The sequence below is a fragment of the Protopterus annectens genome, chromosome 15.part0 (assembly GCF_019279795.1).
Source record: "Protopterus annectens isolate FY-2018-M chromosome 15.part0, PAN1.0, whole genome shotgun sequence".
In the NCBI taxonomy this organism is placed as follows: domain Eukaryota; kingdom Metazoa; phylum Chordata; order Ceratodontiformes; family Protopteridae; genus Protopterus; species Protopterus annectens.
The window spans coordinates 140,678,780-140,704,088 of NC_056749.1; the positions used below are offsets into that span (position 1 = coordinate 140,678,780).

General features: G+C 38.4%; 1 protein-coding gene across 2 annotated transcripts in view; it reads left to right on the forward strand.

The window, feature by feature from the left end:
• Positions 1-25,309, forward strand: part of DIAPH2 (diaphanous related formin 2) — a 5,354,951-nt gene that overhangs the window by 2,203,549 nt on the left and 3,126,093 nt on the right. For both annotated transcript variants that reach the window (XM_044057628.1, XM_044057629.1), the window contains exon 16: positions 16,589-16,903. In XM_044057628.1, the coding sequence (XP_043913563.1) occupies positions 16,589-16,903 (315 nt within the window). The remainder of the gene's footprint in view (positions 1-16,588; positions 16,904-25,309) is intronic.

The following is a 25,309-nucleotide window of genomic DNA, read 5'->3' on the forward strand; positions in this document are numbered from 1 at the left end:
CAGATTTGAAATATGTTAGGGAGATAACTGACATTGGCAGCATTTGAACCAAGTACATCTGCTGAATAAAAATTATTGCCCGATAAAACATTGTTCATAAGGGCAATGACAGCTGCCAGTATCTTCCCTACAGAGTTTAACTATGTTAGGGAGATATTGTCTTTGGCAGCATTTCTACTAAGGACATCTGTGGGATAACAATTATTGCCCAACAAACAAATTGTTTGTAATGGCAGTGGCAGCTGCCAGTAGGTTATCAGAATTCAAGCTATTGTGTGCAAAAGAGCTTTGCATGGCTTTTCATAAGGACAGAGTAAGCCTTAAGGCATAATCCCCTCCTTTGTGGCAGAAGTAGTCTTAAAAAAGGCTGTCAACCAGACAGCCCTGTTACCTACCCTTTTCCCAATCTCAAAACAATGGCGAACATATTTTGCACCTGATGAATGTTCACAGACAGCTTAGCCATCAGATTATCAAAACAAGGACATTGAGAAAATGGAATAGATTTTTGTCTTCTTCATGCTAGGCAATGTGGGGAGACCAGTCACTTTGCAGATCCCTACCAAGGTGGGGAGACCAGTCCTCATGCAATCCCCTTCCAAGGTGGAGAGACCAGTCCCCATGCAGTCCCCTTCCAGGGTGGGGAGACCAGTCCCCATGCAGTCCTCGTCCAAGGTGGGGAGACCAGTCCCTATGCAATCCCTTTTCAAAGTAGGGAGATCAGTCACCATGCAAACGCTTTCCAAATGGCTAACTGTATGTGTTACCTTCTGTTATGATTGGCAAGGGTGTCCTGCTTCTATAACTTGAGTTTTGCTTTTCCTTGTTTTCTACCTCCTGTAACAAAAATACAACTCCGTAGACCCTATCTAATAAAATGATGTGCTTTTCCAACAGTTTCCCTCAACTTGTACTTGTACACTGTTGCTTTAATTTAACCAAGCCAAGCTGTATTGCATTACAAGATAGGTCCAATCTGTTGTTGTGTCTCCTCTTCAAATTACTCCACTAAGATGGCTGTTCTCCACTTGTAATGAAACAAAGCCTACTAACTATACTAAATCTGGGTCCGCTCAAACAATATCTCTCTGAACAACACAAATGCAGATATCAGAACACAGGACATATCATTTAATAAGCATTATTTTGCACTAGGTCAGTTCCTTCACACGTATCCCCATTTATGCCGCTATTCTATTGGTTACTACTGTATGTCTGTTTCCTGCAAATATGTAAAAAGCTTCTCTTGCTTCTTGGTCGCTGTTCTCTTACAACACTAACCTTTCTTAGTCCCTCTTACCTTGTACTCTGTGTTTTTTACCCCATTACTTTTCTATTGCTTTGTTCTCTAAATGCCTGTGTTGCCCCCTACAGTTTCCAACGCTAATCCTGTTTCTCACACTTTTCTTGTTACTCCTGATTCCACTTTTCTGCTTGTAAAATGTACACCTCAACATGGTAAAGTTTGTACATAGTACCTGACTTTTTTGTGACTAGTTTGTATTACCTGTATGTTGTACTGTTGGTTGTATTTGTGATGTTTTGTTGCTGCTATTTGGAATGTAACCCAGGCTGAACCTACAGACTGGTCATGCTGTGATCAATAATCTGCCCTGGTAAAAAATGTAAGTAAATAATGTTTCCAGAAAAAAAAATTATTTTAACCAGGATGCCCCCCAATAAAGATTTTAGATTGCTTTTTCTTAGGCCATATGCAAAGTGACTTGAGTATCCATGCATACTTTGTCCTAACACTGTAACTTTGGAATCTGCTAAGAGCAGGGTGAGTTTTTTCTGCCCAGGCTTGCACAGCATAATATAGTCTCACCCCCAGGTAATGTCTTCACTATTGCTTTGGTACTCTTTCAAAGACCAAAAAGAGAAAAAAAAACTTCCTGTAATACCCCAATTGCACACAGATATATTCAAAAAAAAAAAAAAACACGATTGGTTTAAAACAACATCCCTGACACCACCCCTGGTAGCTCTTCCAAAATGGAAAAAAAAAAAAAAATGATGATGGATGGCCAATCATGTACTTTGCCCAAGGGGTGATTGCACCTCTTGCCCCATCCTAGCTATGTATCTGATTGCAGAATGTAGTAGTGCCTTTGATGAACAGAGGCAATTTGTGTGAATATTTCACTTAATAGAAATCCGAACAGGCGATTGTCACTGCAGTAGGTTCCTGCCCTCTGATCGATCAGATTTATTGTCGTCTACTGCTGAAGGTCCCAAAGACTGGAAGTCTAATGTATTCCATAATATCCAATAGAATCACCATAACCAATCCCTTTTTTCACCAGTTTGTGTTAGGAGTACTTTTGTCAGTACTGCAGTAAAGCCAAGTAGAGAAAGAATGCAAAGTTAGTGCTGAAGATCTGTATGGAGATAGAGTAAGAACTAGTGGCTAATGGTGCCCCATCTTGGGCATAGGTCTGGGTGCTTTTCCTCCAGTAAAAGAACTTAATGTTGGAACAGCTAGTTTTGTTAAACTCTCTGTTTTGCTGGAATATAGGGTGAAGGAAGTGATCTGTTGTTAAGAAACTGTTCTTCATAATAAATCCAGAGCACAAAAACAAAAAGCTTGCCTTTTTTTTCAGGTGTTGTTTTGTACCTGATGAAATTAGAAAAGGACATCTTAGTGTTTTTGAACATTCTGAGACAGTTTCAAGTTTTTTGGGGATATAAAATTAATGAAGACAAAACAAAGGCTATAGATGTTAACTATGTACCCACACATGAGTTGGTTCAGAAATATCCATGTTTATAGAGACATGATAAAATGAAGTACTTAAAAATTTGGGGTTAAAAAGAATTATGGCAGTCAAGGATATGTGGGAAAGAGACTAAACAAAAGATCATACTGTTTTTAGTTCCTTTAGTTTTATATACAGGTCAGGCATATTTTTCTCAACCAGAGAAGTTGTGGAGAGTAATAAAGGGTTGAAGAATTTTAGCATAGAGGAAGAGGGCATGAGTCAATTGGAATAAGATGATCCATTCAACAGAAGAATGTTGTTTAGAATTAACTAATTTGAAAGGATGTTTTATAGCTATGCAGTTAAGGCTCTTGTATATAAAACAAACAGAAAACTACAAGTCAAAGTGGAAACATATAATGATGAGGCAGGAGGGGAGGATTCAAGAAATAGAGAGAGTGTGATTCTGGATACAGATCCTTAAGGAGAATGACAGTCATACAGAATATTATATTCATAAAATAGGAGAAAGCATTTAAATGAATAAGCTAACGTAGGAATGGAGAAAAGAGATTTTATTGATGAAAATGACTGCAATTATGTGTACGGGGAATAGGCAAGAGGGGGTTGGAATTTACTGGAGTAAATTTACAAAGGAGCCAAGGTATTGAGAATAAATATAGACATCTGGACTGCAGGCTAGGCACTGCCTTCTCTGTCAGGGATTAATATCAGAGTATCGGCAATGAGAAAGTGATAATGGAGTCCTAAGTGAAAGACTAGTACTGGTAGACTTTTTAGTTGAATCTAGAACAGAAGCTGCTGTTAAAAAGGGATAATTAATAGGGTGTATAAAACATTGCACAGTAACTATATGGATTAATCTGAGGAGGTTGGAAAATATTTGGAAAAGAGACTGGAGAAGCAATTCACAAAGAAACAACAGGGGGGGACATGTGTATGGCTGCCAAATATACAACAAAGTCTAGAAGATTTAGGATTTTTGCGTAGAAGTATTTGCATAAGTATGTTTATACCCCAAGCAGACTCCAAAGAATTTTTCATCATGTAGATGGCAAATGTTGGAGGTGTGATGAGGAAGAAAGAAGTAAATGGGAACACTTGTTTTTGGGAGTGTGGTGGGTTCAAAGATTTTAAATATTCCCTGCAGAGTGCTTTGTCAGGGCTGCTGGGTCTGTGAATGGTTGTGGCTAGGGAGGTGATATTGTTTTGAGCTAGGATGTATGATCTGAGTTGCCTGGACATGGTGGGGCCTTGTTGAGTTAGATTCTTGTGGCTGCCAAAGAGGGTGGTTGCTGGAGTATGGGGGTTGAGGACTAGGCCAACCATATTTGGGGGGGGTTAATATTTTTACAGAGATGAGGGAGCTAGGAGTGAGATCTTTGTAGTGTGGTAGGAGCAAATTGCATGTAGAGAAGTGGAAACTGTGGGAACAATGTATGTTTTGGAAGAGGGAGGGAAGGAATTGACAATTTTTGTGGTGTTTGATTGCTTGTGTTGTACAGGGGAATATTTGTGAGATGTGATCTTTGTGACTGTGAACAAGTGGATATGGTTTATTTTCTTTTGTATAGATATGGAGTTGCCTTTGTCACAAGTGATAATTTAATATAGATGTTATAGAAAAAATAAAAATATATTTCAGTACCTCGGCAGATTACATTTATGCTTTTAAAGCAGAGAAAATCAGAAAGTTTGGACATGTCACCACAGCAGGCAGATGGAGTCATATTTTTTTACTGATACTGCATCACAACATGAGGAAGGTGCAGTTCTGAGGCACCACCCCTTGGATGAGGTGCTACTACCAAGGGCAAACTGCTTGATTTTGTGATACCCCAAGTGCTTGTTCAAGATGTCTTGGCACTTGTCAGTGGACTACAGAAGGCAGCTATGAACACAGTTATTTAAATTATGTATTCTGAATTTAACATGAAGAGAAAACCATATATATATATTACCCAGCCAGATTAACACTCTTCTTGCTTTAGATTACTGTAGATGCAGGACTTCAGTTTTATGAATTTTACAATGTAAAGTCACTTTTTTAATTTACAGCTCTCTTGTAGAAAATACACGATTGTGAAACTGACAGCATAAATAATGTGGTATTTTTAGTTGTATTAAGGAGATGAATTATAACTTTCCCTAGGATTGGTCTTAATTCCGGAAGCCGTAAATAAACCGGTTTGTATCTTAATGCTCAATATCCTTCTTTTATCATTCCATCTTCTATAAAATCCACACTGAAATTTCATAACTGACAAGAAGCAAGGAATTGGGACCTGTACTGGTGGTCAGGTCCCATTTGTTCAGTAAAGAATTCAGGACTAGGGACCCTAAAATTATCTTACTGAGGCTATGGGCATTCTTTATTGGCAGGGGTGACTTTAAACATAGGGCCATAAAATTAGAATCAATTAATTCTCTCAATACTGAATTTGATTCCTTTTTTGGTTAGATTTGCAAGAAGGAAGGAAGTTTGTTCTAAGTAATATTGAATTAATGTCTTCAACAACAAAGAAAGTAATACCTTATGTAATACAATATATCATTTTATCAATTCAGAGTATCTCTCCAAATACTAACAAATTATCACATATATATATATATATATATATATATATATATATATATATATATATAAGGCTATAAAGTCTGACTTAGATGGTTTTCCCTGACAGTTATTGGAATTCTTTCTATTCCATTAATAGCCAACTTCCTACAGATAAAGATAAAACTAATATGTTAAAATCATCAAGTTTAACTACTTCCTCACTCAAATGGAAAATATTTACATGGAAATATTTGAATAGATCTTTTATTACTCCTTTAATTTTGAGTAAAATTGAAAAAAAAATGTAAATTGCTGGAGATGTAATAAGCAATTTGATGCTGATTGGTCTCGTATGTTCTTTGACTGTATTGAATTAAAAAAAATTTGGGAAGATATAAATTATTTTATGTAGGCAGTATTTACAGATTACTTTATCTAAATCGCTGATATTATTTAATATTCCAGTACCAGCATGTATAAAAACATCCAATTACCCTTTGATTTGGTCTATATTATATACAGCCAGAAAAATAATTAAAAGGAATTGGAAATCACAATCCTCTGTCATTACAAGAATTTAAAATCTACTTAATGAAATTTGTTGTCTGGAAAAACTGACAAACAAGTATAGATGTTTTAGGAATACTTCTACTTATAGTAGTTGGAACAAAGTTTATGAATTGTTACAAAAATAATTTAATTTTTACAGCAAATATTTTGTAAATATATATATATATATATATATATATATATATATATATATATATATATATATATATAGGAACTATTTCAGCTGATATTTAAGAGCTATGGTGAACGATTTTGTATATAGTTAAATTTTGTTTAATTTTGTATATGATCATTTTTTCACATAATTTAAAATTTTCATCAGCACTTCTAATAAAATTATTTAAAAAAAAACATAGGGCCATAAATTAATGGCTCGCTCCATAGGTGAGATTAGCTTTTTTGTACTATATGTGCCTTGTGTCCCACAGCGCTATACTGTAGTGTCCAGAAGAGCCCCCCTTCCCACACTATTTTTTGGATCTTCCCTGAGCTTCTGTTTAAATTTTTGTCTTTCTGACAAATGTTTACTTCTGAGACCCTTCTTGTATATAAATGTGTTAATTTTAATGTGTGGATCTGGAAACTTTCTGTTGTCACATTGTGTATTTAGAAATTACTTTTAAAGAAAGTATGTTCTGTAATCACAATGAATGCTATTTACAATTTTCAGGTACAGGGATCTTTTGCTACCTTATATGTAGATATCGTTTTTTTTTTTTAACAGTATAATTTAGTAATGTATTTCTTGGGGAATTCAGTAGTGTTGAGACAACCTAGACTGTTGGTGTGTTTGGCAAAGTTCAAGGGATGATTTAAAAAAATTACCATTTTCGTAATCAAACACCTCTTGATATTGCATTTACTTTGAAGGCTGAATATTTTACATTTGTTTTTCCAGATGTGTAGATAAAAATAAGTTTTGGATGGTTCTTTTTTACTTCATTATATTGTAAATTATTCAGTAAGAGTGCCATTTTACATGCAGCAAGTTGCCAAAAATATCCCTAAATCTCACAAGACTAAAGAGAGACTGTTCCGAGGAAACTAATTTTGGGGCTATGAGTCTGGACCTCAAGTATAGATCTAGTGGTAGAGATATGAGCAGAACAGGGTACAGAGTGGGAAACTGTTGGTCAAACACCCAGCCAGGGTTTGACAGGTTATATGTACAGAAATGTCTTTCATTGTAAGAAGGATAGTGTTGTATGTATTTTTGTTTTTGTGATGGTCATAATCATATCAGACGCATTATTATGTATTGGTCATTGTTATGCAATGATAGACTTTTTGCTCAAGTAGTACCTGCACAGGGCGTATTTGGGCAGAAATTGGGACAATGGTTGGGTAGATGTGTTGGGGAGGGGGTTTGAGTCCTCCACAGGATATAGATCATTTACTCTAGAGTAATACCACTGTTAACCATTGTTAACTGTCTGAATTATTTTGCATCTAAGAATATTTATATTAACTCTTACACCAAAGACTTTATAACTTGTGACACATCATGGGTTATTTATCTATGGTAGTGCTTCTGTGGGGTATTTTACATAGGGCAGACCTCCTATCCACTAATATATTGCATTATAGGTTTATAAGTGATTACTAGGCTAATGGCATAAGAGCCTTTACAAGCCTAGCCAGCAATACTCAGGCTATAACAATATTATTTCTTAATTCCCCAGATATGGGATAGGGTAGTATCGGGGTAGTGGGTCTTTGGGTGTTGGAGCCTTGAGTAATTTTTACAGACTGCCTCTGTCCATAAGGAAGTATCTTAGAGATATCCACTGCACAAAGCTGTCCATAGCTCTAAATAAACAACCTTTATTTCATCCAATGGTAAAGTTTAGTTTCATGGATATTGATGCTTAAGGAATTTAACTTTCTGTAAAGTATCGTTACATCAAGTCTTAAGTAATAAAGAAGAGACATGAACAGTATTACTGGGGGGCACTGTTTCACCCAGGGTTAAATGGTACTATTTGAATGAAGTATTGTGACTGGCATTTGATGCAGCTCATGTGATTAAGTATGCTGTTTAAAGTTGCACTTAAATTTGGTGATTAGATTAGCTGACAAAGCCGTATAGGTGAAACTGGTTCTGTTTTGTTCTCTGGTTCACTAGAATAAAATAGTCGTCTATGTTACGCTGTTGATTCTTCACCTTGATTTAATGTCTTATCTGAAGGATGGTATGTAGAATTGTACTGCCTTATGCTGTTCTGTAATGTCAGGAATGGAAAATTAAGCCAGTTGCCTAGTCTGAGAACAGAACCTATAGTTTTCTGAGTTTCATGGCATGCAAGGGAGTGGTGCCACTTCCTGAACCATTCACACTGCTGTTTTATAGTATATGTCACAGATTGTGAAACTTGTGCAGTAATCTTCGTACATCTGAGGTCCTCATGTCATCAGTACCCAAGACCGGACAAACTTGTCAACATCTGAAATGTTGAGAAAATAAGCGAACTCTTTGCTTATACAGTAAAACAAGAGAATATGTAGTACTTGCAAAGATACTTTTTATCAAGTTCCTAGTATATAGCTGCTTTGCTGAAATTAAAGCAATCTTTTGTATAACTTCACTTGCATGTGAGTAAATGTAGTCGGCACAATATGAGTACCTTTTTATATACTTCTGTTAATACAAAGTAAGTAGAAAAGAGTGAATAAAAGTAGTGCCGAAGAAGAAAATAGGTAAATGTTGATAATGTCAACCTTTTATTTGGAATTTTCTGTTTTATGAATTTTGGAGTCAGGTTTTATAGCAGTCCCCATGGCATTTTGCCACATGTCAGGTTGTGTTTAGAATAGACTAAGTGTCTTACTAAGTAAAATACCCTTTGACCTAAATGTTGTAGCAGAGAATTGCTTTAGGCTGAAATATAATTCAGTGTTCCCTTGTCTGTCTGAAACGTTCAGTCACATATGCCAATGGGAAGCCATCTACAAAGATGCAGGCATATAAATTAACCCAATGTTGACTGCAAGTTAGTATGTGGAGAGAGCACTGGATAAATATGCACAACTGAGGTTACAGAGAAAAATAAATGCCAGAAGTATTAATTAAGGAAACAAAATAAATTCATCAGTTTATAGGTAAATGCTAGACTTGCTTCCTTTGTGGGCCATTTTAAGCCTAGCCAGTTTTCCTTTTTATGCTGAAATTAACCTTTCCCATTTGGTTGGAGAGTGGCTTTACTTATTCCACGGTCGATAATTATATATTGCCTCCAATGAGAATAACTGGGATCATACCATAGGTAATTTGAGGGGACCCATGCATGAGATAAAACATTTAGGAGCTGCCTCTGTCCATTAGTAGTACAGGGGGCAGTCCTGGGGTAATTTTTCTGTTTTCCGTCTATAACTCCAAGTTGCACTTGGATATGAACAGGGATAATCATTGTTTTATGTGGATGGGGAGTCTGTTCCAGAGCAGCAGTATCCTCTGTGAAATGCCCCTGTTCCTCAGAACCTTTTTTTTGATGATGGAGAAGAGGTTTAGATCCCTAGGCTGAATATTTCTGATGTCATTTGGCTTGCTGATGTGCAGTAAATCCCATCAGTACTGGGCTGGAGGATGCCTTGTATGCCAGACACAGGTCAGTTCTTAGCAGTCTGTAGGATACCAAGTATAGTGACAAGACTCTTGAGTTGTTCCACGTAGGATGAGTTGCTTTAAGCCTTGTATCCTTTTAATAAGGTATTTCTGTGGGCATTCCAGTTGTTGTATCTGCCTGGACAGATCTCCTTCTAAACATTGAACCTCATATAACCGAATTTCATTTCTGTGAGACAAAAATAGCAAAAGCTGAAATACCTGAACAGCAATTTTTTCCCAGGGTAAGTAAGCACTTGCCCAAACTTACACAAAACACACACCAAAGTAGTAAAAACCACCTAGGTGGGGGGTACACCCCACAACCCCCCCCCCCCAATATGCCACTCCCCATACCTATATATACCAACTCTGGGATTGCACTATAATGCAGAAAAGGGCATGTTGGGCAAGTGTTTACTTACCCTGGGAAAAATTCACCATTTGAGCATTTCACCTTTCACCATTTCAGTATTTCACCTTTCACTATTTAAGTATTTCACCTTTCACCATTTGAGTATTTCACCTTTCACCATTTGAGCATTTCACCTTTCACCATTTGAGTATTTCACCTTTCACCATTTGAGCATTTCACCTTTCACTATTTGAGTATTTCACCTTTCACTATTTGAGCATTTCACCTTTCACTATTTTCGTCTCATGGAAATGAAGTTTGGTTATATGAGGTTCGATGTTTAAAAGCAGATCCGTCTGGACAGATATATGCCAAAGTGGGGATTGTATTCAGTGAATGGCCTAATGATGGCTGATTAAAGGACAGTGCCATCCCTAGATCTAGACACAGTCCCTTTGTTTTTAAGCTGTGTGATATAGACAGACCTTTCTTATACATGCTGGTGAAAAGTTAGTTCACTGTCCACACAAGTTTCCACATCCCAAATATCTAGGTCAGTGCAGTAGTTTTCTGGATTAGATGACTTCCCAAAGGATATAGTAATGCATTTTTTGGCATGTCATTTCAATCCATGATTTTGACACCATCAGTTTATATGGGACAAGCCTTACTGCAGAGTGGCTAATTCATTCAGTAATTCAGAGACTGCTCCTAGCTTGCAGTCATCTGCAAACTTAGTCTGCCAGAACCCTTTGGTATTGGCTTTTACTTCAGAAAAGTAGATACAAAATAGCATAGAACTCTGGGGGACTCTACTGTTGACTGGTCTCTTTGTGGAAGTAACTTCCTCTATTTTGATTTCCTGTGTCCTATGCCTGAGCCATATGGTAACCCAATGGGTGACATAGGGGTTTATTTAGCTTTTCTACTATTCCTGAGTGGGGAATTGTGTCAAAAGCTTTGGCCAGGTCAAGGTGTGCATTGTGTACTATTTTGCCTTCATCCATTGTTTTTGGTAACCTTTTCAAAAATCCACCAGGTTGAGTAAGTATAACCTGCCCTTGTTGAATCCAAACTGAGATGTGTCCAGTGTTTGGAGGTTTCCTGTGTCCTGATTGATTTGTTCTATGACAAGTCTTTCCATGGCTTTGCATATGAGGCTAGTCAGACTTATGGGTCTGTAATTGTCTGGGTATGTAGAAGGTCCTCCTTTATGCAAATATCCAACATGTTGGATTCCAAGAAAAAGCTGAAAATTGTTCAAGAAAGTTAGAATTTTTAAATCTCCTTGTTTTTGCTTGGAAACACATGATAATAAATATTTACCAACTGCTATAAAAGCAAAGTCCGAACACATTTTGAGACGTTAGACTGCAGAAGGTGAAGAGCATTGTGTTTAACATGGTAACATTCATGACAATGCTGGGAAAACGGAAGTGGATCTAGGTCTTTTTTTGTGACTCCTTCCCTTCATTGTTTGGCCTCCATCTCTCCTTTCCTACTGATCCATGGAAGGTGAGTATTTGGGAAGGAGACATTATATAGTGATGAGGGAAAGGTTTTTTCTTTAACGTTAAAGCTGATTAACTTACACAGTAAGAACTGTCCCTAAGACCGTGATAAAAAGTGACAATTATATTCCCTATGATGCCGTAATGCAGCTCATATACACTCATCCTGCTCTGCCTTTAACCGTAAAGCACATTTATTAAGTGTCAGTATGGGGATGGGGTCTGTTTTCCTAATCTTTGCTATCTGCTAGTTGCATCACTGCTGTCCTCCCTTAATGAGTTGTTTGGTACACTACTCATGGTCTACCATTGTTAAGGTACAGTGCTTGCCATTTAGGATTTAGATAATAGTACAGTCGTGTGGTGCATGCAACTTAGCAGCGGGACCCCAAATCTTGTGATAGCCACCATTTTATATTGCTCTTCTGTCTTCTATTTCTTTTTCCAGGAGTAGATATATCAATGTTAATTCCTTATCTCTGCTACAAGTACACTGCTGAAAATAACTACATGATTGTGTGTAGGATTTATCTCTGTTGGTAGTCATTCATTTATTTTACTGATTGGTTTGTTATCATATGCTGTAGCTGATATTGTTGAATTTATTACTGGGTTGTTTTGTGTCCTTTACAGCTAAAAAGGACTGATGTAGAACTTTTCAGTTTCATTGTTGGCATTTCATTTCAGAATGTTGGCTTAGAGGCATTTTTTTTTTGAAAACAGCTGACCACTTTGCATGTTAAGTAGTCATAGTAGTAGGCAATACCCTCATGAAAGGGATGCAATGGCCAACATATAGATGATTTGAGGGTCTGCTGTTATAGTATGCACCTCACAAAACTCAGATTTTTTTGGGAAGGGGGCAGATGAAACCTCCAAACTCCATTTTGTAAGCTGTTCCCCCAACCCCTGCCCACTCACAATCTCCCTAAACCGTCTCTCAGACTACTGCAGCGCTGTGCTTCTGAAAGCCCTGTTTTCCCTTGACATAAGCATTTACCAACACTGGACCTGAAATCTGTCCTGAGGTAATTTCACATACTACAAACAAAGTTACAAGTGTAAGCCTGTGTAGTTCAGCATCTGTTGATTCTTTGCAAATCTGTAACATACTTGCAGTGTGACTCTGATTTCTGGAGTATGGGGCAGGTTAATTAAGATAGGTGATTGATCTGAATTTCACACTGTGCAAGCAAATGCTGTGGGACAGATGTGTAGTTAGCTCTTCTGGTGCCTGCTACCCCTGCCCTCCTACCCCCACACGCTCAGAGTTGAGGGGAAAAAAGTAAACTTCCTTCTTTGTAAATTGTAGCAGCTGCTTGCTGTATTTCTAGCTAGCAGCTGCTACAGTTTCTGTTACACACATGGAGCTCTAAGTGACGCAGTTACTCACATATAAATGCCAGTAATGCATTGAAGACCATTAGAGATCAGCTGATCATGACCCCTAGTACTTTGTTCTGGGGTGATTGCCCCCTTCACCTGACCCTGTCTACTCTACTGCTGTATGAAACCTAAATTTGGTTTGAAGAGTCTTTTGCAGAACTTGACTCTTGGTGTATTCATCCAGCCACATAGACCAGGATGAAAATGTTAGGTGTGTTAGCATCATGAGTTTAGAAGAGCTTGTTAGTTTATAAGTAGTACTGCCTACTAATTTCCAATATAATGTAACAGTGTATAAGAGAACGACTAACAGTTTAGTGGTAAATTAATTACAACTAGGATGCAGAGAGCCATCAAAGGCTCTACGAGAGCTGGGTGAAACATAACTTGTGGCATTCTATGACAGCGATCTGAACAGAGTTAGATATGACCGACTCCTACTCCGCTATGCTCCAAGTAATGTAGCGCTGCCTTCTGTAATAGCATTTTCTCAGTCTAATATCCAATACATTTGTCAATATTAACAGGGAATAAGGCTTAATTCTGGAATAATGGAGGATGGCAACAGCCATCTCCGTGTACAGATGTGGGAAGTCAACAAACTTGGGTAATTATAGACCCATAAGCCTGACCAGCCTTATCTGTAAGACTGTGAAAAGGATCTTTATGAAATTTAATACATAAGGACGTAGGTAACCTACAAACTCTTGTCCAAAGCCAGTTTGGCTTCTTCCAGGCAGATCCTGCCTACTTAACCTGGTTGACTTCTTCAGAAAAGTTACTGAAGAAATGGGTAAGGATAAATATGTACATATCACAAACCAAGACTTCCCTAAAAGTATCTGACACCGTCCTTCACTCTGATATCATTGATAAACTCTCTCAGCTAAATGTAAATCCTCATGTAACTCATTGCATATCAAATTTGCTCACAAATTTCACCCAGGAAGTTAGGGTTGGGAGGCTCTACCTCCTTGAAAAGACTGGTTATTAGTGGTGTAGCCCAGGGTTCAGTCCACAGGTCACTCCTCTTTGATATTTACTTTTCAGAGATCAGAGCAAATGTTAAGAGTTTATGGCTGAGTGAGTTTGCAAACGACTGCATACTTGGTGTCATTATAAGCTACGCAGACACCAAAATCCACCAGGAAGGTCTTTCCCAAACCAATGGGTGGTGTCAAAACCATGGACTAAAACTGAATGCCAAGAAATGTACAATTGCATCCTTCAGCATGCGTGACTTCACTTGTCACTCTCACATTGACAATACACCCCTGAAAATTGATCTTGTATTCTGGAATCCTTTGTCAACAATGAACCTTCCTTTGTTCTCCACATATCCACTGTTACAACAAAGTACTTTTTCATTACATTGTTTATATTTAAAGTTATGGCATCCACATCCAGGAATGTAATCATTCCACTGTACTCTGCTCACATCAGGCCAGTCACTGAATATAACACCCCATTTGGTATGTACTTTTCCAACAGGTAGAGCACGCACCTTTGAAGCAGAAGGCAGTGAGTTCTATTCCCACACCAGGCAGATGGATTGTTGACACCTTAGTGCAGCATAAGGGGGGTGATTCACTCATGAGCATATCATCTATCGGATGAGAGGCTAAACTGAGGTCCCATCTATATGAATTGGTGGTAACTCAAGTTGATGTAAAAAGATCCTATGGCACTTATCAGAAAGAGTCGGGGTCCTTTATTTATTTTATCTTATTTAACATTTGTTTACTGGGAAAGTCCAACTTGGAATGAAGCCAATTTTCAGCAGAGGCCTGGGGAGAAACACTCCAGATGGATGTCTTTGTAACGTAGTAGGAGGAAACCAGAGTACCGGGAGAAAACCCACATAAACACAGGAAGGGCATGCAGACTCCGCACATAAGACACCCCAGCTGAGAATTGAATTGGAGAACCTCTTGCTGTGAGGTGACAGTGCTACTGCTGCACCACTGAACCTTCCAATGGGGAGATGGTATAATTCCTAAGGTGTTTACCTCACATGAAGGAGGTACATGGTTTGATTCTCACCTTTGGCGACTGTCTGTTTATTGCCTAGTCATATAATAGTCTGCTGAATGATTGCCTAGTATTCACCTATGAGTCTATCAAACACTTGTCACAACTAAAGCAACTACAATGCTGTGGCCTAAATCACAAAATCCTGCAGACCATCTCAGTACCTTGTCCTTGGAGTGTTTATCATAGAGGCTACTAAAAGGAGACCTCTGCCTTTGTATATAGAGCCTCAGTAGACCTATCTTGGTAGACTTGCTACACATTCGCACGTCATTTAGCAATGTGAACACCTATTCAAGGGATGTCATTCTGTTTTTCTCTATAAATAGAATGTGTTGGAGGGAAGGGTAATGTATCACAGAGAATCTCTCTCCCGTGGAACCATTTTCTCCTTCACATAAAGTGAAGTACTTCTCTTACCCTATTCAAACTTAGTTTCAACAAACAGCTGTGAAATTGCAAATTCACATCTGGTTTAGCGCCTGTGTCCCTTATGGATAGGGGCAACAGGTAAATGTCCCAACATTTTCTTGTTCTGCTCACTTTTAAATTACTCTTAAAAATATAAAGGATAATAACTGTGATGGGAATGTAAACTAGGCTTATTAAGGTCCTCACAGTTCAATAACTTAAGTACTTATGAATCTATGTCTGCAAGAAGCAGCTTATCTGCTTATATATATATATATATATATATATATATATATATATATATATATATATATATATATATATATATATTCACTACAGATAAAATTATATAGTTATCTTAAAAATAGTGCATGGTTGATGAATATGGCAGTTGTGTAGCTGCACTTTAAAACTACTAATCATATTTTGCTTGCTATAATGTACTTGTACATCAGTTGAGATTTTTTATAGCATGATTCTGGACTGGGTTTCAGGGAAGTTGCATCGGCACTGTGCATGCAGACCTTGGAAATCCGACACATCCTTGCATCCATATATCATTCCATGGTACTAAAATGCTGGGATTTGTTAGATCTTTCTTCATGCTATAACCTGTCTTACCCTATTGGCTGCATTTGTATACATCACCGACAATAGGTCATGGTGTCAGAAAGTCATACTTTGATTTCAGACAAAAGCTGAAGGGTAGTTTTCACAGCTGGCACTTCTGTCTGTCAGTTGAAACTGTGCTGTGAGTGAAAAAATTCTTCAAACTTGCTTTTCTGTTTTATTGAATTGTACATGTTTTCCTGGTTGTTCCATATTTTAGTCTGCGCTTGTCACAAATGTTCTACAGTACTGAAAAACTGGCATCCTGACTACTTTTGAATTGGTCATTTTTCATGGCTATTTGCAGCATTTGTCCAGAAATAGTTGTTTAAATGTAGAAAAATAATAAAGTGGTTACAGCTTGATTTCTTCAGATAGCAAATGATGCCATGACCTAATAAACATTTGTTTGACACTTGCATCTGTTATACACTTAACACTATGTGCTTATTCCGTAAGTGTTGCTGTTTTGATAAATGTGGCATATTAGGAAGTCAGTTCTGCAGATTAGCATCTTTGCCTAGAGCAGCAGTAAACATCAGTTATTAAAAGTAATCTAAAGACTTTAGAATGTCTAACATGGTCCCCAGTCAGAGGCAGCCTTAAGCGCTAATTTTCATAACACTGTTGGAAAAACTATCATGAATGTTGAATGCCTGTGCGGATGGCTTATGTAAACAGAACTGGAATTTATTTGGTAGAATGTTACAATTCAGATTATTCATATCATAGTTCATAAGTAAGCTTTTCATTTTGAAGTGTATTTGCAGTGGAATTAATTATTTCTTCTAAAGAACAGCATCTTTAATAACTTTAATATTTTGTGTTTTTCAGAACAGTCAGCTTGCATCTGGTGTTGCAGCTTCCAAAATTCCAGCTCCTCCTACCCTGGGACCACCTGGATGTGGACCTGCACCACCACCGCCACCACCACCACCAGCCATGGGAATACCTCCTCCACCCCCTCCGCCTCCTCCACCCTTCGGTGGGCCTGTTCCTCCCCCACCGCCATTTGGAGGTCTTCCCCCACCTCCACCACCCTTTGGAGGTCCACTTGCAGTAGCAGCTCCTCCACCACTGCCTTTTGGGATGCAGCCAAAGAAAGTGTACAAGCCAGAGGTCACCATGAAGAGAGCGAACTGGTCAAAGGTATAGTATGGCTGAGCTGAAAATGAGTTGGAATTGTATTCTTCCTGGCCAAGGCTTAGGAATAATCCCAAGAAGCCTGAAAATGTATTCATGCAGGTTAAAATAAGTGGCCACTTTTGAGTAAGCTCTGATGAGCTGGATGAAGATGCACATCCGACAACTCCAGCAAGAGCAACATTAATAGACATTAAAATAAAATAGCATGCTGACTTCGAGTTGTAGCATAGCAGGTTAAAAAAAAAGATGAAGTTTGCTTTGTACATAACTCCACATCTGGGTTGTTGCTGTGTGGGAAAATAGATGTGTGTCGCATGTTGAACTGCCTAATGTATAAATGATTAAAAAGGGAACCTAATGTATTCTATTGTACATCTGCTGCCCACTGTACACCGTGATTGCTATGACAGCACACATACACATTAGGTATTTCGTGGCAGTTTACAGAATGCACATTCAGCTCGCATAGACTAACATTGCAGTGATTCTTCTCATGTGGTGTTACTTACAAATAAAGCCATAAATGATTCACAGCTGATGTTTTGGCTGCTGGATTGCTGCCTTCTCCTACTGCAAGCGAATATGTCTACAAAGAATGAAAAGTGAAGAAATGCATACACTATTCTGGAATAATTGCATTGCTTTTTGAGATTTTGTTGAGTAGTCATAGGTATTGGCATGTGTTTCTTACATGCAAGGCAGCTTAGATGATGCATTAAGTGTGATGGCATCACATCTAAATATGTATTATCGTTTGATTACTGGGGAAATCTAACTGGGTGGGAGCCCATTTTCAAAGACGACCCAGGGAGAAAAGCTCCAAAATATTCCAAAAACATTTTAAGAATAATCTTACAAGCTTCAAAATATTACAAAACTATCTACAGTTTACCGTCTCGCCTCACTACTTACCACAACACATTCCAGATACCCACGTTTCATCATACCACTAACCTACCTTACCGTACTACTCCATGTACATATCTCACCATCTCTCCTACACTTGACAATATTAATAGCCTACCAATGTTTTCCACGTAGAATAATACCTACTAAAGATAGTCACTATAACCCTTAGTTATTCAACAATGAGCTTATCAAATGTTTGAAATGACTTACCAACATTGCCTGTAGGCTACTGCTTACTGGTTACATCCACCCAAACCCTGGACCACTCTTAGATAACACCAGCCCTCCTAGTCATTGTAGTCTGAAACAGCTCTACACATCCAATCCTAAACAGAAAAAACTCAGACCTATTGCTAATGAGCATTAGTATTAGAAGTATAGCCAACAAATTGGACATCTTCCATGCCACTCTAGCCACATACTCCCCAGACATAGTAATAATTACTGAAACATGGCTAAAACCAGGTGCAAAAGATGATGAACTACTACCCCCAGGTTACTCCATACTGCGGGTGAATAGGCTCAACAAAAGAGGAGGTGGAGTTGCTATCCTCTATAAAGACCGTCTCACTTTAACTTTCTTTTGCAAAACCCCACAACTCGACAGTGCAGAAATCATCTGTACCACCCTAAGTATAAATTCAAGAAAAACACAATATAATTGGCTGCTGTATCCCACCTGGGAATAATGCCCCAACTATAGAACATTTATTGCACTGGGCAAGTAGTACCCTTAGTCAGGAGACATTCATACTAGGTGATTTTAATTTAGACTGGCTTGCATGCGATACAGATCACCCCATCTATCACATAAACTTGCATGGTTTTACACAAACTATTTAAGACCCTACCCGAATAGATAAAGCTAGTAAAAAGCGATCAAACCTTGGATTGGATATTATTAAGTAACTCCTCTAACTCATTCCAGTCAGGTCGCCTTCCTGATGGTCTGAGCGACCACGTACCCACATTTCTTATATGACAACACATATTCCCACCAAAACCTACTATGTTTAAACAACTTAGAAAAAAACATAACTTTAATCTTGACAACTTCCTAGCTGACCTACAATGGTGCAGTTGGAGTCCACTCAAATACCTTGACCTAATGATGCAGTGAACCACTTTAATAAAGCCTTTTTAGGGGTCTATATTAAATGCTTGAAGAGGCGTTACATCGAATGCCTCTTCGACATGTAATCAGCAACTGCACTAAACCACGAACATTCAAAACAGCGATTTCTTTCCCTGGAAAAGAAATCACTAGCACTAAAAACACGCACACAATTTCTGACATAACAAAATGTGCCTCCACACCCCCTAACTAAATATACCAACTCTGAGATTGCACTACAGTGGGCTAAATTTCAATGTCATGGCTCAGTCCAAGCGTTTTTTTTCCCTGGGAAAAAAAATCGCTGACCTGAGCCTTCGCTCTTTTTGGATTTCAGTCTGTGTCGGCGAATCGGCATTCGCTGTAATGCCATTTCGCTGATCTAATATAAGACCCCTTTTTAGATATATTAAATGTACATGCCCCTCCCTGTTAGAACCATCACAGTAAAGCCAAACTATGCCCCTTGGCTAAGCAGAGACATTTGGGCCCTTCTGAAAACTATGAATAAAGCCTGGGAGCTATGGCGTAAGACTAACACAGTAGTTTCTAAACAGCAGTATCAGGAACTTAGAAGCAAGGCAAAAAAAAAAAAAAAAAAAAGACAGGATAAAATAAATATTTGTCATAACATTGAAAATACATACCAAAAAAACTTTCAAAAACTCTGGCCTGCTTTAAACTCAATCCTTCACCAAGGAAAATCTACTATACCAACCCCAAACATCCACAACAATTCTGATAGCATAGCTACCATTTTTAACAAACATTTTACTGAGTCTATAATTGCCCTTTCCAAGCAGCAAACCCCTACTCCTAATACCAAACCAGCCAAGTCTACAACTAGCAATGCCTCATTCTCTTTCTCACCAGTTTCTACAGTCACTATAAAAAAAAAACTACTCCAGAAACTAAAACCTACCACAGTTGCCGTAGATAACTTATCCAGTGAATACCTCAACATTGCAGCTGAATCTATATCCATCTCAGTATCAATCCTTAAAAATAGATCCATTCTCGAAAACAAGGATCCTCAACTGTGGAAAATCTCCCATGTAGTCCCGCTTCATAAAGGGGAACCTTCTGCAGAACTGACAAACTATCAGCCAATTGCTATTCTTTTACCTCTTTCTAAGCTACTCGAAAGGTGTATTCATCTCCAGGTCATAAAATTCTTACTAACAAATAACCTTCTCTCAAACACTCAGCATGGGTTTCGCTCATCGCATAGTACCACTACAGCTCTCTTATCCTTCACTAATACTGTAAACCATCACAGGAATGACAACAACTTTGTATCTGCCATCTTTATAGCCCTATGAAAAGCTTTTGATATGGTCTCCCATTCCAAACTAATAGTTGTACTAACTGAACCATCCATCTCACCATCTGCCACAGCTTGGTTTAATAACTATTTATCTGGCCGTCAACAATCTGTTCTATGGCAGGGTGACCTATTTCCATGCCTTCCTTTATCCATTGGTGTCCACCAAGGCTCTATCTTGGACCCTCTCCTTTTCTCCCTCTTTACTAATAGTCTATGCACAGTTGCTCCACATGGTTCTATAATGCAGTTATGCAGATGATTCAACACTTATCTGTGCTGCCACTTCTCTATCAGCTCTTCCTTCTCAAACATAGGAATCTTTCACTTCTGTTTAAGTATGGTTAGTCAATGCTCATCTAATTCTGAACCCATACAAAACTAAATTTTTACTCTTCCAACCTAATAAGATATCTATTTCATGCCAAACATTTAACATAATAGTCAAAAACAGTACTGTAATCTCCTTGACAACCCATACAAAGCTTCCTGGAGTGGAAATAGACAATAACCTAAAATTTGACTTGCATGTCTCCCAAGTTTCTTATGGACTTTTTTTATTGTTAGGAATTCTATATAGACACAAAAGGTTCCTGACCAAAATGGCCAAAATTACATTAGCACAAACCCATCTGCTCTCCACTCTATTATATGCCTCTCCAATTTTAAGTAAGCGTAGGAAAATTGACCTATCTAAGCTAGAAGCATGTTATAATAAAGGTTTGCATCTGACTGCCCATATAGAACACATCATTGTACAGATTGAAGGATACTAGACTGGCTTGAACTTCCCAACATTATTCTTTACAACCAGCTCTATCTAACTCACAAAATCGTAACACAACCAACCAGAATCCCTGTACTACAAAATTTCACCCTTTCTTACAGTTCCAGCAGACCACTTCGCTCTAGCAATAAGAACTTACCATCTCAAAGGCCAACAACACTGCAGGAGAATCTTTATTTTCCAACTATATATCTCGCATATGGAACTCCCTTTATAACTCCATTTACTCAGTCTCGTCCACTAACCAATTTAAGCCATCATTTAAAGCTTATCTAAAAAAATAAGTGGCTATTTCCTGTACTAACCTTTTGTGAATGCTCTGATACATCACAGTATACCCCAACCATATCCAACTTGTTCCCCGGTGTTTAATTTTTTATTCCTACCAGCCTGTCTTAACCTTATATCTTGACATAAGTCATACTTTACAAATAGTACTAGCTAAGTTCAAAGCTTAGGTTTTGTTGTCATGATGTAACAAATTTGTATTTTCTTACGTATATTACATTTTGTTTACTTTATACTTTATTGATTATTGTAATTCGTGCATTACAATTTATTGTTACTCATGGAGCTTTTCTCCCCCGGCCTCCGCTGAAAGGATCTGTGTCCAGTTGGGCTTTCCCCATAAACAAATGTTAAATAAATTAAAATAAAATAAATAAATATACCAAATTAGACCTAATGTAAAAACATTGTCATATAAGTTGTATCTTTTCTTAACCGAAGATTTAATATTTAGAGACATTTTAGCCAGTTTATAGAGAAATTAAAGGTAAGTTAATATAATACAAACAGTAATTGCAATATGAAGTCAGATACATAACAGGGTTATGGCATATTTTATTAACAGAGTCAAGGAGAGAAATAGATTGAAATGAAGTAAATAAAGGAGGCGGGAGTAAGGGGATGTAACATATGAATGGGTACTTTTTCATGTTTAAAGTGAGAATATTAAAGAGGAGTGGACTAAGTATAGAGCTTTGTAATACACTGGTGGTGACTGGGAGATGTGGAGAGAGTGCCATTTTACTGACAGATGCATATGGAACCATAGAAGGTGGGACTGAGATGGACCTAGTGAGGCTACTTGAAGTAGAAGTTTGCAGTGACATACTGTGTTGAAGGCTTTAGACAAGTCTGGAAATAAATAGAATAGTTTGCAGTTATCACTGGCTTCATTGACAGTATCTGTATAGGCTAGAAGTGTAGCATTAATAGGATAGGAGGGAAGGATGCCATGTTGTGTGGGGGTACTATAGTCCCTGCAGGAAGTAGTTTAGCAGTTGTTTTTGAAAACATTTTTCAAGTATTTTTTAGAGGGGAGATAAGATTGCTGTAGTTCTAAAGTTGGTAATGTCTGTTGAATTTTAACTTTTGTGTAAAGGGATAATGTGTGACTTTCCAGAGAGAGAGGAAGTGTGGGATTCCTGGAATGAACTATTTGTAAAGACTGACAGGATAGGCAGTGCTTTTGGCTATTATAAGGTACTCACTTGGAAGGTCTTCAGCTAAAGGAGAGCGTGGTCTGAATTAGTTTGAGTAGTTTTATATAGGATGTGGGCACAGGTTTGAAGTGGATGTGGTGATACTTGGTTGTTGGGCAGGGTTGAGATTAGATGTTTAGGAATCCTTGGTTTGGGACTCTATACTGTTGAATTCTATTGCAGTTTTGATTTGTGAGTCAATTAGGGTTGATTATTTGTCTGGGATGTAAGATTTCATTAATAGCTGACCAGAATTTTTTAAGCTTGTATTTACTATTATTCTAAATATTGTTTATAAATTTTTGTCTTCATTTACTTGTTTTTTAGTATAGTTGTGGAGCATTTTGAAGTTTTTGGGTTATTGTGATATTTTATATTTCGCCATTCTTTCCATGCTATTTCTCTATCCTGCATTGGCTTTCTAATCGTTTTGAATGATCAAATTGCATTGTATATGTAGGTCAACCCATCCACTCTATGGACTATAATGCTTTAAAATATAACTTTTAGTTTGGATTAGAGAACCAAGGATGTTCGTCATGTTTCACTGTTGCAGTCATTACACTTGGGTTATTCTGCTGGCAGGCTACCCGCAGTCGGCCTGAATTCCAAAGTCTTGGTCTGGCGTCGGTTGCTGTCACCTCCTCCCTGACGTCAGTGCGCCAGGGGTATGAAAGATGCAGCCGATGCCATTTTCTTCAGTCTTTCTTGCCGCGCAGTGTCCGAAGCAAAAGCAGTTCGCAAGTGGTGGTCGGCTGACTACTGAGATTTTTGTGTTCGAATTTCAGATCTGAAGTCTTCATTTAAAGCTAAGTACCCAGTTGGGCAAACATTTTTCTTGCTCCAGATTGATGTCAAAAAAAGTTAATAATTGTATTTCTTGTGGGAAGCAAATACCTCATAAGGACTTCCATTCTTATTGTATTCCTTGCATTGGCCCTGATCACGACGTTGCTAATTGTAGGTTTTGTGCCAGATTTAACCAATTCACTATCAAGCGTCGGTACGATTTTGCATTTCATTACTTTGGCCAAAGATTTAACTACACGATGCCGTCGGATAGCCATCCGACTACCGCAATTCTCAAAAAATGCAAGGAAAAGGAAATGGACAGGCATCAGAGGTTCAAAACTGACGAGGCTTCTTCTAAGCCAGTCGCCCGTTCTCAGTGAGGCACTTTTGCAGCCCCTGACGCCCGCTACCTCAGAGCCGCAGGCCGCTTCCGACTCCGACGTGGAGCTGACTAGGCCGCTGGAAACTCAAGGTATTGGACACTCGGAAAATATTCCCTCAGATGGGTCCGCAGCTGCTGAGCAGGCATCGGCTTCTGAGGGTGTTTTCAGGCCTACACAGTTATATGTAAAACTGACTTCAGCTTCAAAGGCAAAGACTAAAGCACCACTAAAGACAAAGAAACAAGTGCAGCAATCCCATGGACAGGCCTCAATGCCTAAAAAACAGATGCTCATAATGGCCGAAGACCTAATTACTTTTAGCAGGGGTTCCCATCCCCCTCCTGATAAGAGGCCTAGGCAAGAGACAGAATATAAATCTTCATATCAGGTTTCCATTTCTTCTGACTCCTCTTCTGAACAGGTATACTCTCTTCCTCCTATGAGGATTCTGATGCTGAAGAATCTATCCCTTCAGCCTCTCCTCCTGAGGATTATTCTGTTTGGGAAACCCTGCATACCATGAGGGAGCACTTATACTGGGAGAGCCAAGAGTACTCAGAATCTAAGAAAAGGCTCAGAGACTTTCTTTTACTACCTCAGCACAGGCCTTTTGCTGTTCCCCCTGTTTTAGACATTGTAGATGATGTATTTTCAGCCCGTCTCCTAACTCTTTACCCCCAGCACCTGTTAAGTCAGACAGATACTACAGGGTTCCAGATTCACGTAAATTTCTTTATAAAAACCCTGCTGCTGCCCCAGAAACTATATCTCAGGGTCTCAAAGGGGTCAAGGCTTCCACTGCAAAAAACCCTATCCCTTCTGATAGGGATTCAAAGGCACTGGACAGATGGGAAAAGGTTTACACTTCTGCTACCTTGGCTGTAAGGACCTTAAATTGTCAGTTTCATATGCTTAAATATCAGCAATACTTAATGTCACTGCTTAAACAGAAAATGATGACAAATTCTGAATGTGCAGAAAACAAGGAAATGCAGGATTTATTGCATGCAGCTGAACATGTGGGAAAGCATACTTTGCAATGTGGTTTTGATTCTCTGGAGGCCTCTTGCAGGGCCTGTTACGGGTTCTGTCATTAGGAGGCATGCTTGGTTAAAGGAACAGAATCTGCCTGATAGTTAAAGCAAAATTATTAGATGCTCCATTACAGCATGATACTTTGTTTGGTGTTAAGGCAGAAGAGGTGTTGAAGATGGAAGGCAAAGTGAAATTTATGCAGACAGTTAAGGATTTCTTACAGGTACAGCCACCCAGATTTAGCAGGAACTGGCCTTCAAAGAACTGGTCCTTTCCAGTGTCAGACAAGGACACAGAGGCAGATACAGACACCCCAGAAGCAGATCCCAGCCCCAAGGCTCATACAGGTTTAAACAATGGGGTGCTTCTATCTCCAAAAGCAGAGAAGACAAATCACAGCCATACAGGAAACAGTCCCAATGATTTTTTCTGCCAACACCAAGCACTTATCTTTTGGCAGCCCCCTTGGGGAGAAAACTAGCACTTTTGTCACAAAATTGGCACATGCTCATCCAGGACAAATGGGTCTTGAATATAGTGTCACAGGGCTACAGGTTCCACTTTCACACCCTGCCAAG